This window comes from Lemur catta, chromosome 17 (assembly GCF_020740605.2).
Source record: "Lemur catta isolate mLemCat1 chromosome 17, mLemCat1.pri, whole genome shotgun sequence".
NCBI lineage: Eukaryota > Metazoa > Chordata > Mammalia > Primates > Lemuridae > Lemur > Lemur catta.
The window spans coordinates 5,156,567-5,174,732 of NC_059144.1; the positions used below are offsets into that span (position 1 = coordinate 5,156,567).

Sequence of the window (18,166 nt, forward strand, 5' to 3'; positions counted from 1 at the left end):
CCACTCACGGGGCCTCCCTATCTCACGGGCCCCGGGCCCTCTGGAAGTGGGTGGAGCACACCTGTTTCCCCAGACACACCGAGGGGCGTGGACGATGCCCTAAGCACCCATCTATGCTGACTGTCTGGGCTGGGAACCCCCCACCCCCAACCCCGCCGCCCCAGAGTCATTTGTCCCAATCCATTTTCTACCTCCCCTTCCTTAAACAGACATCCCCTGAGGACAGGCACTTGGCTTGTTTGGCTCACTCTGAATCACCAAAGCCCAGAGCAACACGGAGAACACACAAGGTGCCCAATAAAGACCTCTGCACGAGTGGCTGGCCACAGCGGGTAAAAGCACCTTGACTTCTGAGTCTGGGAGGGCTGTGGCCTGGGTCCTCTGAAGGGCACACACTCCTGCTTCCAGATGCCTCTAAAATGCATTTTGTTATGTCTGGGGCTCGGAGGAAGGTGAGTCTCCAAGCCCCCTGCCAAAAAGACAACAGAAAGGAGCACGGAGACCACCATAACGATGCCACACTGATAGCCCATCCTCAGGCAGGGCAAGGCCGGGGGCGGGCAGAGCGTCTGAGGTGAGCGGGCCTAGCTGGGAGAATATGCAGAATCCTCTCTGGAGGACAATGCAGGCGATACCAAGGGTGCGTAGAGTGGGATCAACCCACGCAGCCTCACCCAAGACCACCAACCACACCAGAAAGGACCTCCTCAAGTGAGAGCAGAGGCAAGAGGTGGATGTGGATTCCTGAGGTTATCAGGCATGGAAAACAGACTGCCTATGAAATGCCTAAAGATGGACAAACAACAATGAGCAAATCCTATTTTCCAAATAGTACAAATGAGCAGGAATGTTCTAGAAATGTTAAATATTAATAGAATAGAATAATAACTCAGTGGAGAAGTAGCTGTAGTGCTGAGCAGATCAGGGAGTGGAAGAAGTAACCCAGGATGTGTCCAAATGACCTAAGAAGATGGATCGTGACACAAGGTGCCGAGGCACAGACGGCAGGGACTGCACAGGGCAAGATTTGAAAAGGTAATGGCCAGGAATTTTACAGAATTAACAAAACACTTCAAAAGTCCACAGAAAGAAAGCAAATTATACCCCAAGGAGAAAAAAAAGTAATCCCACACTTCGATACATGGTGAATATCTGTCTTTCCTTTTGTGATACTGAATTTGAAGCAGGCTTTACAATAACATCTCTGCAGAGTAGCTAGTAAATGCAGAAGGCTGTGTTGGCCACATAACAAAATGCGTTTTAGAGGCATCTGGAAGCAGGAGTGCGTGCCCTTCAGAGGACCCAGGCCACAGCCCTGCCAGACTTAGGAGTCAAGATGCTTTTACTCATGGTGGTCAGCCACTCATGCAAAAGTCTTTATTGGGCACCTTGTGTGTTCGCTGAGTTGTTTTGGGCTTTGGTGATTCAGAGTGAGCTGAACAAGCCAAGTGACTGTCCTATGTTGCAATGTGTTTACAATCCTTTAAAAATGCAAAAGCTGTTCTCAGCTTGAGAGTGATACGAAAATATACTTGGGGCTGGACTTGGCCTGGAGTTTGCTGATCCCTGGAATATACCCATCAAAAAACAAGCACATGGCAACTCTTATAATCCAAAATAGTGACAGCTAACCAAGGCCCTTTTCACCCCAGACAGAGGCAAAGCAGAACCTCATATCAGGAGTGGGGCCACCAATCAGTGTGACAGGCACCGCAGCTTCCTCCCTGGCCCGTGGCTCCAGGTCAGCCACGCTCAGCTGCCCAACACTACAGGGAGGCAGGCATCTTCATGCACACTGGGTGGCTTGTGCCTGGACACACTGCCCATGGGGGACAGGAGCACCCATAGGGTCATCGGGTCCTCAACCTCCAAATCAATGTGCGATCACCACATGGGGACTTGCAACTATCCAACATGTCACAACATTCAACAGGAAACTGTACTGTGTTTCACAAAATCTAAGACACCATTGTATATAAGATGCACTACATCTAGGTATTGCTGTATTAATTGAACTATGGCATGTCACTGATTCCAAATTTTAGGGACATTAAATGCAAAAAAGTGCATTCAGAACAGATCAATGTGGTAAAGGCACTGATTAGTGAAAATGGAAAAAAACAAGAATTTTAAGTGGCTAGGTTTTCCAGATATTGAAATGTAATACTTTCAGTCACCGTTTTTTGGTTAATTCTATTAATAGTAACTCTGGATGTGTCCTTCTGAAACGCATCCGCCACTCCCCACAGAGCCTTTATAAACAACAGGCCACATGTATTTGCTGTGATCCTGGCAGAAAGGAGGCCACCAAGCACTCTTGGGGGTCTGCATGCACCACCCTCCCTGGGCCCTCCCGATGCCCCAGGAACCACTGTGGGGTTCATCCCCAAGGGGAACCAGCCACTTTTTTTCCACTTTCTTGTCTCCCTGATCTTCCCTTTGGCTTCCCATGGCATGTTCTGCTTTGACAGAAGTTTCTAGTACATGAAAGTGCTCCTTCCTCCATTCCCTGGGTTACAACTGAGGTTGCACCTGCAGTCATCTCTCTTTCCAGATCTTAGAGAGCAGACGACCAAGTATACAGCGGCAGCCTGTGGCCCCGTTTGCGTACTCACAAGGGACCTTACCTTTGCAGCTGTTCTATTTGCAGCACTGCCTTCCTGAGGGATTCTTCCAACTTAGAAATCTAAACATAATTAGATAACTTTTTATTATCAGACAAGCTATATCAAGTGACAGCTCAAAGAAGACATTTTGACCTTTTAAATTTCTTAAACCATGAATCAGAATGTGAGTTACTCCACATGGAAGTTGCCTTCATACAATTTGAAGTCAATCTGCGCTGGGTCTGATTCATCAGGTACTTGGGAAATTGGCACTGGGACCATCAGTGCAGAGCTAAGTGCAGCCAAGCCCAGGAGATGCACTGCAGTCCAGCACCCCCACACCTGCGCAACGCCGAGACAGGTGGGCAGAGCCCCAGGGAGCGTCAGCCGGGCACCTGAGAGTGCTCTGGCCTCAAAGGCTAAGACACAGCCGCCCTGTGCTCTAGGTTGCTCCACAAGCACAGTCTCCGCCGTTATGTCAGCGGTGAGACCCTGGCCCTGCCACATGGTGGCTACCAGACCTCGAGGTATTAATGTCAATTCTCCTGTCCTAGGGTTGGGTATGTAAATGTGGTTAATACCACCCATCCTTGAGGTTTGTTTCAGGATTATAATAGCGTACACTGAACGCTTAGCCGGGGCTGGGCACCTGCCAGAAGCCTCTGGGCAGGACTCTGGGTAGCAGTGGGGAGTGTTGGGCAGGTGTGTGTGGGTGAGGGTGGGGGTGTGGTGTGGGGGTGTTGAGTGGAGGTGGGGGTATGGGGCAGGGTGGGGGTGTTGAGTGGAGGTGGGGGTATGGGGCAGAGTGGGGGTGTTGAGTGGAGGTGGGGGTATGGGGCAGGGTGGGGGTGTCGAGTGGAGGTGGGGGTATGGGGCAGAGTGGGGGTGTCGAGTGGAGGTGGGGGTATGGGGCAGAGTGGGGGTGTTGAGTGGAGGTAGGGGTGTCAGGAAGGGCAGGGCTATGGGGTGAGGTGGGAGTGTCAAGTGGAGGTAGGGGTGTCGGGAGGTGAGGGGAGTGGGATGGGGGGGTGTGGAGTGGAGGTGGGGTGTCAGGAGGGTGGGGAGTGGTGGGAGCGGGTGGGGGTGTGAGTGGGTGACAGTCTCCTTGGCCAGGCTGTGCGCAGAAGCCTGCTGCCCCTCAAGCTTCCTGTGGCTGCAGGGCCCCCAGTCAGCTTCTGGACTCTGAAGAGGAGTCTGTCATTTGGTGGCTTTAACATTGGGTTATTTATTTTACCTACTGCATAACCTTCAAAGTTGTTTTTAAAAGGACTTTTATTAGAAAACAAGATGGTTGAGCAGAAAAGCCTCCAGTCACCTCCAGGGCCCCAAGGCCCCAACATAGCCTGGCCAGGGAGGTGGCAATGGGTTCCCCAGGTGGGTAGCGGCCTGGAGAACTGCAGGCAGGTATTGGGCACAGGCTGACTGTCAGAAGGAGCCAGCGAATGTGTCCCCACAGCTGGACAAGCAAAAAAAAAAACAGATCTCACATCTAGTCACCCACCCTCTTTAAGAGCAATGTGTTAATTAACAAGTCTGACATTTAAATCAAAAGGTCACAAAATTCAAGAGGCAGGGATTTGATTTACCTTTTCTCTGTAGAAGGCTAATAATCTCTTCCTGTGTTTTTCTTGAAATTCTGAAATCTGAGAAGATAACACAGTTCAGTTGCTGACAGTGGTGCGTGGTCTCTGAGTACAACGCCTTGTCACAGGGAAGCAGGAGGCTGGGGCAGGGTGGGGGACCTCAAGTGCAATCTCCTCCCCCAGACGCAGTTCCACAGGGTCAGGGGCCGCTACAGGGTAAATGCTCAGTGTAGATGTCTGAGGGCAGAGTGACGCCTGCAGGCACGGTCACATGCAAGCACGAGTGGGGTTAATGGGCTCAGGCCTGTCTGTCCAAGGGGCTTAAGTGGTGCTCTTGACCTGGTAACGGGACAGGACATATGACCCACCCTGGGGTGTCCACTGGACAGTGGTGACTGGTTAGAGGAATAGCCTCCTGACCAAACAGTGCCACCAGAGAACATCCTGAAACTGACATGTGGACCTCTGGCTGGGAGGGTGCAGAGAACAAAGCCACACAAGACGGGCAGAGCTGGCAGATACCAATGGCCTGGTGGCCTTGTGGGAACTCCCAGAGCCAGCCATGCCTGAAACAGTCCTGTCCCTGGCTGTCCCATTTAATGAGGCCCAGACCGCACGTTTGTTGTATATACAGCTTGAACTGGGTTTCTGAGAGCACCAACATAAATGAGAAAATAGTGGTCTGTGATTTACTCAGAGGAAGGCGGAACTATTTTATGAGTAAGTTTTCAGACAATGGTGCCTGCCCTCTTAGAATACTAAGCAGTCATTACTTCAGGCTAATCCTTGTCACTACTCAATGCACCCCCGATAAACAATAGGGCCAAACCGTGGGTTACACTGATATGTAAAGTCAGCATCCTATAAATCTATCACCCACCTCCCTCCATCCTAGCAATCTCAATCTACTCCTAATACTAGAGACAGTTTGCATCTGCCTCATGGCTCGCTGGTCTAGGGAAACAGAAGGGTAAGATTCTGCTGGGGAACATCACCCAGCGCGCCAGGCCTCACTCCCACCCTCTCTGAGGAGAGGCCGTCTCCAGGAGATGGGACTGCTCGCGGAACCCTACTCCAGGCCAGGAGGGACAGCATCCTCCTCACTATCTCCTGTGTTCTTGGAGCAGCTCACTAAGGAGGGGAAGATGGTCCCAGGTGCTGCCACACAGACCATGAGGACGAGTGCACAAAGGGCCTCCTGAGGCCATCCTGGCAGAAATTTTCATGCACATCACAGGCTGTGGCCCAGAGCACCTCCCGATTGTGCCGAGGGTTCTCAAATCCTCTCACTGGTCAGGTCAACGTCCACACCTACCCCTCAAATCCCAGCTCAGGTGCACTTGTGTCATGTAGCTTCTCGAAGCACCCTCAGCAGGAACAGCCATGTCCCTGCAGATGAGGGGCCCCTGTTCCTCTTGCTTCAGGCACTCATGGAGGGACACAGTATCAGACATGCCTGAATGTGCCCCGGTCTCGCTTCTGGACTTGGTGAAGCTCCCCATGTGCTCTAGGACAGCTGGGGCTCTGCGCTTTCTCCCCTCTCCCCCTCAGACACATGTACAGCAGGAAAGGCAGGGCCGTAGCCACGTTTCCCAAGTGCTGCAGCAATGCTGCACCGCCAGCTTGCCTGTCTCCTCTGTCTGATTCCTCAACAGGCTCCATGCCCTGGCAGGGCAGAGGAATGCAGATCCCTAACTACCTGTCTTGGTGCAGGGCCTGGAGATCTGAGGAACAAACAGCGCTAGCACTTGGGGAACAGCCACGGGATGGAAGTTCCTGGAGCATGTGTCTACACCAGGGTCAATCCGAGGGCTCTTGATCCAGGTGGACGCTGGGGCCCAGCAAGGCCTGCAGGCAGGTAAATGCTTGTTCTTACTCTGGCAGGGCTGGTTTTAGACACAGACTGTGGAGAGACCTTGGCCAGTCTGTGGCCACCCTGGTTTGGTGAGACAGGCATGGCCGCAGCACAGATAGGGCTGCAGGGAAAGCTCCCTAAGGGGACCTGAGTGGGGGGGGGGGCTGTCCTGCGGAGTGAGGAGTCCGGAGAGCTGCTCATGAGCTTGGGGGGCAGCCAAGACCCACTGGCCTGTAACTCACTGTGTCGGCACCAGGACCAGGACCCACCTCTGGGACTCCCTCGGGGGAGGTGCCTGGGCCTGCAACCAGCTGCTGCCACTGGGTTTGTCTGGCCCGGACTCTGACAGGCTGCTGTGCTCCAGAGACCTGAGACACTGGCTGTGGCCTCAGAAGGGGGTAGATTTCATTAACAAAAACAGTATGAAGGGGTTTGTGAATGTTTATCTTGTAGAGAACACACCTCTCCAATTGAGACAGAGAAGCAAGTCAATAAAGGACTGCAGCCCCCGGGGCTGAGGCTGAGGCTGCTCGGGGGGCCAGGGAAGAGCTGCCAGTGTTCACACCTGCTTTGCCCACACCCTGTGGATTGGCAAAAGAATGAGAGGGAACAAAGAGGCTGGAGGCAGAGTGCAGTTTCCTCAAGAGGAATCTCAGGGTTTGGGAGTGGCGCAAGCCAGCGAGGTGTCTGTGCCAAGAGATCAGGAATGGGGCCCCTCGTCCTGAGCCCAGCCTCAGTCTACTACCTTGCTGTCCACCAGGGGTGGCAGGTGCCTCTGCATGTGGACACAAGCTCCTGATCTTGCTGGGACTCGCATGGGGTTTACAGACCTAACGCTGATGAACCCTGTCTCAGAGCAGAGGCTGGGCAGACAGAAAGGATCTCAGAAGGGTCATCAGGAAAAGGAAGATGTTTAATTGTCACAAACTAGATCAAGAAGGGCACACAGCACCCAAAGACCTCTAACGAGTAGTAGCCAAGGGGATCCTCTCACACTGTCCTAGGGCAGGTTCCTGGGCCTGAGCCACTGGCGCTCAGAGTTTTGGTCTCAGGCCGATTTTATACTCTTAAAAGTTACTGAGGACCCCAAAGAGCTTTTTTTATGTGGGCTTTATCTGTCAATATTTACCCTATTAGAAATTAAGACTGAGAGACATTTAAAATATTTATTAATTCATTTAAAGATAACAATGGACCCATTCTGTATTATCATAAATAACACGTTGTGATATGTCACACAGCCTTTGGAAAACTCCGCTTCACACCCTGAGAGACAGGAGTGAAAAAGGCAAACACTGCCTCAGTACAACTACAAGACAGAAGGGCCTGGGAGGTGTGGATGCCCACAGCCCACCCTCGAAGCCCACCAGGCATTCGAGGCACAGCGCAGGGGCTGGCCTGCTTGGTCTTCTTCTGAGACGTCCAGCCTCTGCAGAAGCTGCCCTGGGAAGGCCACTGTACTTGGCAAAGCCATCCTAGGAGCAGTGTGGCCCGTTGTTCTGATTCTATGATAACCTAAATGTTTTATAAACTCAGGCAACTTGTGGCCCAGTGGGGTCTTGGCCTGAGTAAGGGACCCGCTGGGGCTGAACAGGAGGGCAGGCAGGTGTGTCTTGTGTTGTGCTTCTGTGGGACTCTGCCGGGCTCCTGGATGGTCAGTGTCCTGGTCTGGCGCTCACTTTGTGCTGACCCTGCATTCCTGGGCATCTCTGGCTGCCACGTGGCTTCTGTGTATCCAGCTTCTGGGCATTTCCCTGAAGAATGTGGCTGGGCATAATCTGAGATGGGAACAGCATGGGGATGTTCCGTGATACTGTGGGTGATCTGGGCTGTTTCAGAGCCAAGAAGCCTTGGTGCAGGAGGACAGCCTCCCAGAGGACAGAGAGGACTGTCTTGGTGGCCTGGCTGACCATGGCCTGAAGGTACAAGCCCATGGGGGAGAATGACACACTGAAGTCCATCCTTGGCTTCCTGCCTCAGGTAGGGGGCACCTCCCAGCTGTCCCCCACCTGGCCTCTTCCCTCCAGGGCAGGTGCCAGGTGGCCAACACTGGGAGCAGCAGCGTTAACAGAAGATGGAAAGGAGGGCAGGCTGGGGCCAGGGAGAGGACCCCTCCCCTCCTGGACAGCTTCCCCTGCAGACCAGTGGGCTGGAGGCTGTCCAGTGATGTCCAGGGAGGTCAGCATGCGGGGGTCAGAGAGGACACTGACCTGCTTAGAAGCTGGGGGTGGGGAGGGTGTACAAAGGCTGCAGAGGGCACAGTGTGGAGGTACATGGTGACGCACGGTGATGTGGAAAATGGTTAGGAAGAAACAGGTGGAGAAAGGATAAGCTGCAAGTGAGAGGAATGTCACAGCAGCCAGGAAAGCACATCAGGAGGGGAAGGGCCGTGGAGCCAAATACCAGGGGCTTAGCAGGTGTTCATGGGTCTGGCGGGCAGAGGGCCCTGTTACTGTCAGAAAAGGACAACCTTAAGAATAAACCTGTTGCCCTAAATCCAGAGAGCCCTGACCTGGGGCAGGGGGGCTTCCAAACCCGAAATTCCAAGGTACATCTAACTGTGAACATGGGGTGGAGGCGTCCTGCCGAAAGGACCCCAGAACTGAACTGAGATCACTTCTGTCTCAATGGGACACCAAAAGAACAAACCACAAAATGGATCAAATGGACTTTGCTGAAATTAAAAGCTTTTTTGCTACAAATGTTTCACCATCAAAAAAGTAAAAAGACAACTCACAGAAATATTCTGGCAGAAAATATTTGCTGGCCAGGCATGGTGGTTCACGCCTGTAATCCTAGCACTCTGGGAGGCCGAGGTGGGTGGATTGCTCAAGGTCAGGAATTTGAGACCAGCCTGAGCAAGAGTGAGACCCTGTCTCTACTAAAAATAGAAAGAAATTAGCTGGACAACTAAAATAAATAAATAAATAAATAAATAAATAAATAAATAAATAAATAAATATATATATAAAATTAGCTGGGCATGGTGGCACATGCCTGTAGTCCCAGCTACTCGGGAGGCTGAGGCAGTAGGATCGCTTAAGCCCAGGAGTTTGAGGTTGCTGTGAGCTAGGCTGACGCCATGGCACTCACTCTAGCCCGGGCAACAGAGTGAGACTGTCTCAAAAAAAAAAAAAAAAAGAAAGAAAAGAAAATATTTACTGATTACATATCTTTGAAGAGACTTGCCTCCAAAACATGTCAAATGCAGGGTCTCTTTGAGACAGTGTGCCTGGGCCACCTCAAGACCCACAACTCACCTGGGAGGTTTCTCTGGAGTATTTCTTACACAGACCATCTATGCCCACAAAGAAGGCCTGGATGTCTGAGTCAGTCTGAAAGAGAAAGAGAAAGAAAATGACTCTACACTTATTGCTTCTAATAAATGCTTCTGGCCACTAGTTTAAAAATTGTACTTCAAGATCTAGAATTAATCACAGATGACACAAATGACTAGCACATCACAACATCTGACTGGCATGCCAGGTACCCTGGGAGGAGCAGCAGCCCCCATCAGCAGGACGGCCACACCTGCCGCTGCCCTGGGCGTCTTTGCAGTGAGGGCCCGGAGGCAGAGTGGCCTGGCAGCGGCTGAGCCCCTCTTGGCTATACGTCATTATCTGTGAGGCAAAAAGACACGTCTCTACGCCAAAGGCTCATGTCAAGGGTTAAGGTCAATGTGAAGGAAGGCCTGGAGAGCGGGGCACAGCACTCAATGGAAATGTACTAAAATCAAGAATGATACACCCTGACGAGCATAACTAATAACTATGTAGTCACAAGTGCATGTTGAGATATTTAAAAAGCAAACCAAAGGGACTTAAGAAAAAATAAGGGTTTAAGAAACAATGTCCTTAAAGCATACACTCCCAACCTCCTTCTAAAGTCTCTATAACAGGCGCTGCCCTGCCTCCCCCACCTCCCCTCACCCAGGACCGTGTCAGCACAGGATGCCGGGGTGACAGCCACCCCAGGCATGCATGGAATCGCGGGAGAAATACAGGAATCCCTGGATAAGGACACACCAGACTGAAGAGAGATGCAGGAAGGGCCTCAGCCTCCCTCCTGCTGTCCCATGGTTCGAGATGGCATGTGTGGACCAGGGTTGCGATGGTCATCTGAGCCCACCCCCACACCTCCTCCCCAAATCCCACTGAAGGGACAGTAAAATTAAATGTAGGTAAAATACCAGAATAGTGACAGAAAATAGGAACTAATACCTTGAATGGCCCTTTAAAGAATCCGGAAGACAGAGTGCAGACGGGCTCAGGTGAGGGCACCGGCTCTGATACGGAGGGCTGGGCGCAGGTGAAGAGGCCCTGTGATCCAGCCCAGCGTCCACTCCTGGGCCGCTCAGGGCAGTGGCCAAGCAGGGCCTCAGACCCAACAGAAGGGAGACCAGGCTCCATGGAGGAGAGTGGGAGTTCCTGGACACGCCAAGCTGTAAAAGCACGGGCAATGTGCCCTGTGGGCTGGGGGCAGGGGCTGGCTTTGCACACTTGCCCTGTGACCCTGGGTCGTCACCCAGCCTCTCTGCTCCCTGCTCCCCATGTGCAAAACTGGAACATAAACAATGCCCTCCCCCAACCCGCTGGCATGATGGCACCAGGTAGCACAAAATGGGGAAGCACATGAGACCGAGCTTGGCCCCGGCTGGCTGCTCAGCAAGCAGTGACAACCACTGTCATCTAAAGATAGACTATCAATCCACAGACCCCTCAAAAACAAGACAAGGAACTCTGTGGACCAGGAATGGCAGCGGCTGACGAGTCCGTCAGACCCCTCTAGCTACAGGCCTTCTGGGTGGGGGAACTGAGTCATTCACACATGACAGAGACCTAGATAGGACAGGAGGCGAGTGTGGAGATGGGGCAGCCAACATGTGATGCCACAGCACAGACTCAGGGCCTCAGCGAAGCCTGGGCGGGAGAAACATGATGCCGACTACCACAGCCACATGGGCAAAGTTGAAGACAAAGCAGGAAGTGAGATTTTCAAAGTGCTAAAAAGTATTCATTTGTAACAAAGAATTCTAAACTCTGTGAAAATATGCTTCAAAAACAAAGGCAAAAGAAAAAAAGAGGCATTTTTTTCCAGATAAACAAAAACTGACAGAATTTGTCACCAACAGCTCAGTACTGAAAGAAATAATAAAAGGAATTCCCTATAGGTAGGAGAAATAATCCCTGATTTGGGAGGAAGCAAGGAGCACGAGAAAACGGGGAAATGTGGGAAAACCTAGGTGAATGTCCACTGTGTGGGGCCAGCCACACTGTGGCCACAGGGCATGGCGAGGGAGCTGAGTGAGAGTGGCCTGAGGCCCCTCGTGCGTCAGGAAACCTGATCCATGTGAGACTGAAAAGTCAAGACTGCAATCTCCAGGATAACCGTCAACTAATGCTTTCTTTTTGAAACTTTTTCTTTTTTCAAAGAATTAATTGTATTTAATTTTTTAAGAGTGCGGAGGGTGTGACCCACAAATAATATAGTAATGAGGACGCACAATTAAACCCCATAGCATGACAAGGCTTTCAGTGTTTGATGTCATCATGACAGAAGGCATAAACAGTGGTGTAAATCGATGCGGAGACAGTCGTCCGATGCAGTCCATTAGGCAAGATGGCACAAGAGATCGTTTAAGTGCCCCACCCTTACCTAAACGGCCAGCAGACACGGATAACACCACAGCGATGAATCCACAGAGCTTTCTCCACGTGGCTAGAGAAACATGCTGTCAAATGGCACACTGTCAAATGCAGGAAAGGGCACCACAGCAACCTCTCTCTTTTATAAGCACGAATGCTAGATTAAGCTATTTCAATTAAGCAGCAAGTGGGTTCTTCTGCTAGGAATGCCAACCCTAATCCACTCTGTCTTGAAATATAGACAGATTGTTTGTATATATTTTCCTTGGGATGCCAGGCTGTACGAAGGATTTTCTTGTTGAAGTCTAGGCTGTCAACACTTATTTCATCTTTCTTTCCCTTGTTGATTGCAGACTTTTTGTGGCTTCAGTACTGTGCGAGGCTTACTGTTTCCCTGGGATGCTTCTAGGCTCATGTCTCGGTTTTTGTTCCTGTCAAACTTTCTGAAGAAATTATTGTGAGATCTAGTCAGGACAACACTGTCAGATTCGTTCCAACAACATTCAAATCTGTCAAACATGCAGTCATTTTCATACCAAGAACGAAGTGTACTTCTGAGGTATTCGTGCACCTGGTATATCTCCACAGGCATGTTTTCCATGGTTAAGTCCCAAATTCTGACTGACAAATAGTCTCTAGTCATCATATATCGACCACTATGGCTGAATTTTACATCATAAATAGAAGAGATAATTTTGGGGAAAAAATGACCTGTTACTGGAATCTTCAGGTTCTTCACACAGTTTAAAATACCTATCACCGAGGGCAGGTGCTCTCATGTCACATGACCCAGTAGTTTCTTCATTGCTGCTCTACACAAACTTGTTATAACTGTTTGGATAAAAATCTGCTGCTGTAATCACCTCTGCTAGCTCTTCCATATCCACAATGTTAAAACTCCTGTCTATAATTTCCAGATGCCAAAGATTAACGTGCAAATCATCTGCAGATAAATGTTCCATAATCGCCATTAATACAAACTGGCAAATATTCTTCATGGACTAGACTGGCCATTAACCCCACGGACCTGAAGATTGGCCCTGCGAGTGTAGTATCTGTGGGAGGATCTCCATACCTTCCCCTTCCTCTTCCAAGTTACATACTTCTGCTCTTCTGTCCCTTTCACTAATTTTCCATAATTTTATTGTTTTATCATTGGTAGAAAACGGAGCAGCATCTTTCTGGGGTAACCACCTAATTTTGTTGATCTTTTTTTCTTCTCTTCTTTAATTTTTCAAGTAGTCAAACTTTGGTTCATGGCTCTGAAAGGTGCTATAAACATGACATTCTCCTCTGCTATGTGACTGGATTTTGTTCTCCTGCTCCTGTTGAAAGATGGCAACTCTTAACACTTTTATTTCCTGTTGCCCGTAATTCTCTGGAATGATTAAATTCTACTATAGAAATTACATCTGCTTCTGCCTCATAATCATTTACTGCTCTTTTCACCGGGAAAACACCACTGAATATCATTCCCTTATCCAGCTCCCACAAGAGGGGGGACCACATATGTTCCCACTATATTTTAACTTGTAAAGCACCCCTCCTTCTCAGTGCAAAATATATTTGTATATACACTCAAGAAGGCTCGCAGCAGGTGGCTGAACTGATGTTTTTTTTTGATCTGAATGTTAGTTATGTTCTGATTGTGAGAAATTCACTGTGCTGTATATTTATAATTTGTATACTACCCTATGTATTATACTTCAATAAAAGTTAATAGAAATGATAACTAAAAATTCCCAAACATTTAGAAATTAATCAATATACTTCTAGATAACACCTGATTCCTACAAGAAACCAAGTAGAAATTTCAAACTGAAAGATAATGAAAATATAACATTGCCAAATATATACATTGCAGGCAAAAATGAACATGAAAAGTTATGGGCCTATAATATAAATATTAGAAAGGAAAGATTGAAACTTGATGTTAAGCAAACATCTTAAAAAACAAATTAAAACCAAAGAAAAAAGAAAAAAGGAAATTATAAAGAGAATTAACAAAACAGAAAACAAACATAAAATGGAGAAGATCAACAGAGCCAAAAATTAGTTTTTTGAAAATACAGTCATCCCTTGGTATACAAGGGGGGTTGGTTCCAGGAATCCTGAGTATACCAAAATCTGCACATACTCAAGTCCCTCAGTCAGCCCTGTAGAACCCACATGTATGAAAAGTCAGCCCTCCATATGCTCAGGTTTCATATCCTACAAATACTGTATTTTTGATCCAAGTGTGACTGAAAACATCCATGGAAAAGCACACCTGTGCAGTTCAAACCCGTGTCATTCAAGAGTCAACAGTACTAATAAAAATCAAACATTTGGCAATACTGGTCAAGAAAAAAAGAGAAGTCACAATACCTACTTGTAAAGAAAGAAAAAAAAATTTTAGGATCATGTGCTCAACTCCTTATGCAAAAGGGAAGGCCAAGCCTGGAGGCTGAGTCCTGCAACACCTGCTTCCACAGGAGCAGCTGGTACTAACATTTTGCATCAGCCAGGTTCCCACGGAAAGGTAAAGGCCTCAGAGTCCACTCATAAAGAAATTTCTTGTTGGCTTCTCATAAACAAGGACATGCAAATTGTAACTTTAGGTCTTCAGGATAGTCTAGCTCCTAAAACTAAAGTCTGTTTGATTCCACATTAATAATGCCCATTACAAGTTTATCTCCCCAGATACAGAACAGAGATAACAGAAGATCGTTCATTCTTCCACCTACCCAGAGACATCTGCATAATGGATTCTTCTTTCACTCTTTTTCTCTTCCAACATTCACCTTATATTATGTAAAATGTGGACTTCTTGGGTTTCACAAGAATGTAACCATTTGCCTCACTGCCCACACCCTCCTTTTTCTTTTTGTATGCCCCCTCCCCTTAATTACTGAGTTCCCAAATCCCTCTTTGGAGAGCACAGGCCATAGATGCATCTGTGGTTTGTGTTTTTCCCAGTCATGTCCTCAGACTTTGGCTTAAAAAACCTCCAATGATTGAGATCTTTGCCTCAGTCACTTATTTTGGGTTGTCACATTATTAAAATGAAAAAGGGACATCATCACAGATCTTACAGACATTAGAAATACAAGAGAACTACAAACACACTGATTGATCACAAGAGATCTGAAAATTTAGATGAAATGCACAAATTCCTAGAAAAATACCCAAGAAGAACTAGGAACTTTAAATAGTTCCATATCTAATAAAGAAATTAAATCCCCAGTTAAAAACCTTTCTCCCCCAAAAAACCTATTAGGCCCAAACAATGTCTCTCCAGAACTCTACTAAATATTTTCAGAAATAACTCCAATCTTACAAAAATTTTTCCAGAGAAGAGAAAAAGAAAAATAATTTACAATTCCTTTTATGAAGCCAGAATAACCCCGATTTACCAAAACTTGAAAAGAGCATTACAAGAAAGGAAAATTACAGGTTCAGCTCTCACATGAACAGAGGTGCAAACACCCCAAGCAAGAGTAAGTAGCAAACTGCATTGACCTATGTATACAAGTTATGCTGCATCACCATAAAGTTGTATTTATTCCTGGAATCTAATGTGGGTCTAAAATAAAAAAATAAATGCAATTCACCATATTAACAAAATAAAGTAGAAAAATTAAATGATAATCTCAACAGTTAGAGAAAAAGCATTAATAAAATTCAACACCATTCATGATTTTTAAAAAAGCCCTTAGCAAAAAAACTTAGTGCACACATAATACTTGGTGGTGAAATAATGAAAACTCAAGCCTGAAATCAGGAAAAGGACAAGGGTGCTTGCTACTGCACTGTTTCTACTCAGCATTGCACTGCAGGTCCTAGACAGTACAGTAAAGAAAAAGAAAGGGCTTGGGTGTGAGAAAGGCAGAACTAAAACCATCCTTGTTCAAAGATGACATGATTGTGTGTACACTAATAGTCTCAAAGAAACTACACATAAACCAATACAATTATCAAGTCAATTTACAAGGTTACTAGTATAAGTTAATAAACAAAACCAATTGCATTTTTACATACGAGCAATAAGTACTTACGAAATTTTTTAAAACGACGAGTAGCATCCCAAATCATCAAATACCTAAGAATAATGCTAACCGTGGTGCACAAAGTCTCTCTAAAACCAAACTAAGTGCAAAATAAAAATCCCAACAGGATTTTGTGTGTGTAGAAATTGACAAGTTGATTCCAAAATATACATGGACACACAGACTAAAGTAGGCCAACTGGTGTATCAGACAACCCCCAAATCTCAGTCGCTTGTCGTGAGGCATGTGTTTCCCGCCCATACACAATTCAAGACCATGCTCTGTGTGCGGCCTTCCAATGGCAGAGCTCTGCGCTGCTCTTCTGGGCTCTAGGCAACAGCAATGGAGGGGAGGCAGGGCTGAGGGCTGCCCAGGCCTGGAAGTGGCCCTCATTGCTCCTGCCTGCATTCCATCATGGGAAGGCAGGTGAGGAGAGTGAGTCTAGCCAGGAGCCCAGGAAAAAAGGGAAAAGGTCCAGAGGACAACCCCCCAGCCTGGCCTTCGTCTGTCATTCTGGTTATTGGTTATTCACTTTACTCTTCCCCTACACAGAAAGTCACTCTCTTGCAGTGGTACAACCCAGACACCACCGTCACTGTGTCCACATCACAGCTCAGGTTCTTGGGTGATGTTTGGGCTTCTCCCTCGGGTCCTGATTTGGTCTGCAACCTACCAACTGGAAAGATAAGTGATGTCTCTGCACTCTCACTGTGACACAATGTCTAATGGGGGCTTAAGAGCAGGACAACCAAGAAAAACTCTCAACGGCACAGAGGAAGAGGGGAGAACACAGATCCATGTGAGGAGGAACAAGGTGTCACAGGGCTCCTCCTCCTCGGGGAAAGCCTTGGTTAGACTGCCACTCTGCCTTCTGGGGGAACTCTCTGGTCTGCCTGCCTCCAGCCCCTAGTTCTGCTCGCTGGGGGTGCTGCCAAGGTAAGTGAGGCAAGGTGCCCTGCCTCGGTGTTCAGGGCCTTCATCATTCGAGATTTATCTCTTACCATTTGGAGTCCAAAAGCAACTGGCTTGTCCAATCCTAGAGGGCATTCTTGTCCTTCATCTACTTGCTGCAGCTACTTCTTCCTATGTCTGCATGAAAACCAGCTAATTCTGGCCTAAACTCTTCCTCCTTGGGGAGGCAGATATGGTGGTCTGCACACCCATCTGCTCTGCTCTGCGCTCTCCAGAGGCTTCCCTCTTAGAGGCCCAGCTGCCTCCTGTGCCCAGCAGGCACTGGCTAGTCTGCCCTGCTCCCTTGCCAACTACCCCCTATTTTGTGTGTACAACAGTAACAGCTCATTTGAATGACAAACAAATTGACACATAAATACATGTCAGGTGGTGACACATGCTGTGAAGCAGCATAGAGCACGTGAAAGGACAGCATGAGAAGACACCTTTGTATGGTGGTGTCTATCACGACGAAGTCAGGGGAAACCAGCTTACAACATGTTTTATTTTAAGGAAAGAAAACAGGTCAGGATAGAAACCATCAGACCACTCACTGAACTTAGTGAGGATAAGCATTATTTTGTGAAACTTGTTTCATGGCTGTGCACACACACAGATACCTCTACATACAAAGGCACACACATTGTGCCCTAATATAGATGTCCTTTCTACTGAAGGTCACAGTCAAAGAAGCTGTTACACAGAGCTGTCGGGACGGTCTCCTGAGGACATGACATTCTGCAGAGACCTAAAGCCTGTGGGCGCAGAGCCTGTGGCTGTCTGAGAGAACATTCCAGTCAGAGGGAACAGGAAGGGCCAAGCACTGAGATGGAAACAGCTGGCTCAAGGAGGGCAGCAGGCCAGGGTCACCTGCCTGGGGACCAGGAGTCTGCCAGCGGCCAGGCCACAGAGCCTACTGACACGAGGGGACGTTGGGGTTTACTCCTGGGAAGCTGGGACTCATGAAGGCATGGATCTGACTGAGCAGATCCCTCTGGCTGTAGGGTGCAGAACAGGCTCCAGGAAGCCAGAGAGAGAGGAGGAAGAACCAGCAGCTTCTGTGGCGGGGAGCAATGGGGAAGGCAGAGCCCACAGAGTCCGCTGACGGGCCAGAGTGTGGTTGGAGAGAAAGAGAAGCAGAACAACTTCAACATTCTGAGCTACATCATGCACTCACACATACACTCATACACAGAGGACAAAAGAATATACATTTTTGCTAACACCAATGAATATTAATAATTACCATGTATTAAACCACAACGAAAATCTTGATAATTAAAAAAAACCCCATACAGCCACATTCTCTGATCACAATGCCATAAACCTAAAAATTGACTATACAAATGACAGTAGAGCTAAGATCTAAGCACTTACAAATTAAAAATATTCTTTCAAATAATTCTGGAGTAAAAAGATATAAAAAGATTAGAGACTATTTAGAAGTGATACAGAAAAGCAGTACTTTAAGTGATATAGAATGGTACTTCACAGAAGG

The 18,166-nt window shown here is 48.0% G+C and overlaps 1 protein-coding gene and 1 pseudogene across 1 annotated transcript in view; both read right to left on the reverse strand.

Annotated features, from left to right (window-relative positions):
• Positions 1–18,166, reverse strand: part of RNF212 (ring finger protein 212) — a 38,562-nt gene that overhangs the window by 16,087 nt on the left and 4,309 nt on the right. Inside the window, exons 3-5 of the mRNA XM_045528408.1 lie at positions 9,305–9,379; positions 4,193–4,249; positions 2,628–2,686 (exon numbers count right to left, since the gene is read on the reverse strand). Of these exons, the coding sequence (XP_045384364.1) occupies positions 2,628–2,686; positions 4,193–4,249; positions 9,305–9,379 (191 nt within the window). The remainder of the gene's footprint in view (positions 1–2,627; positions 2,687–4,192; positions 4,250–9,304; positions 9,380–18,166) is intronic.
• Positions 11,905–14,431, reverse strand: LOC123622465 (annotated as a pseudogene).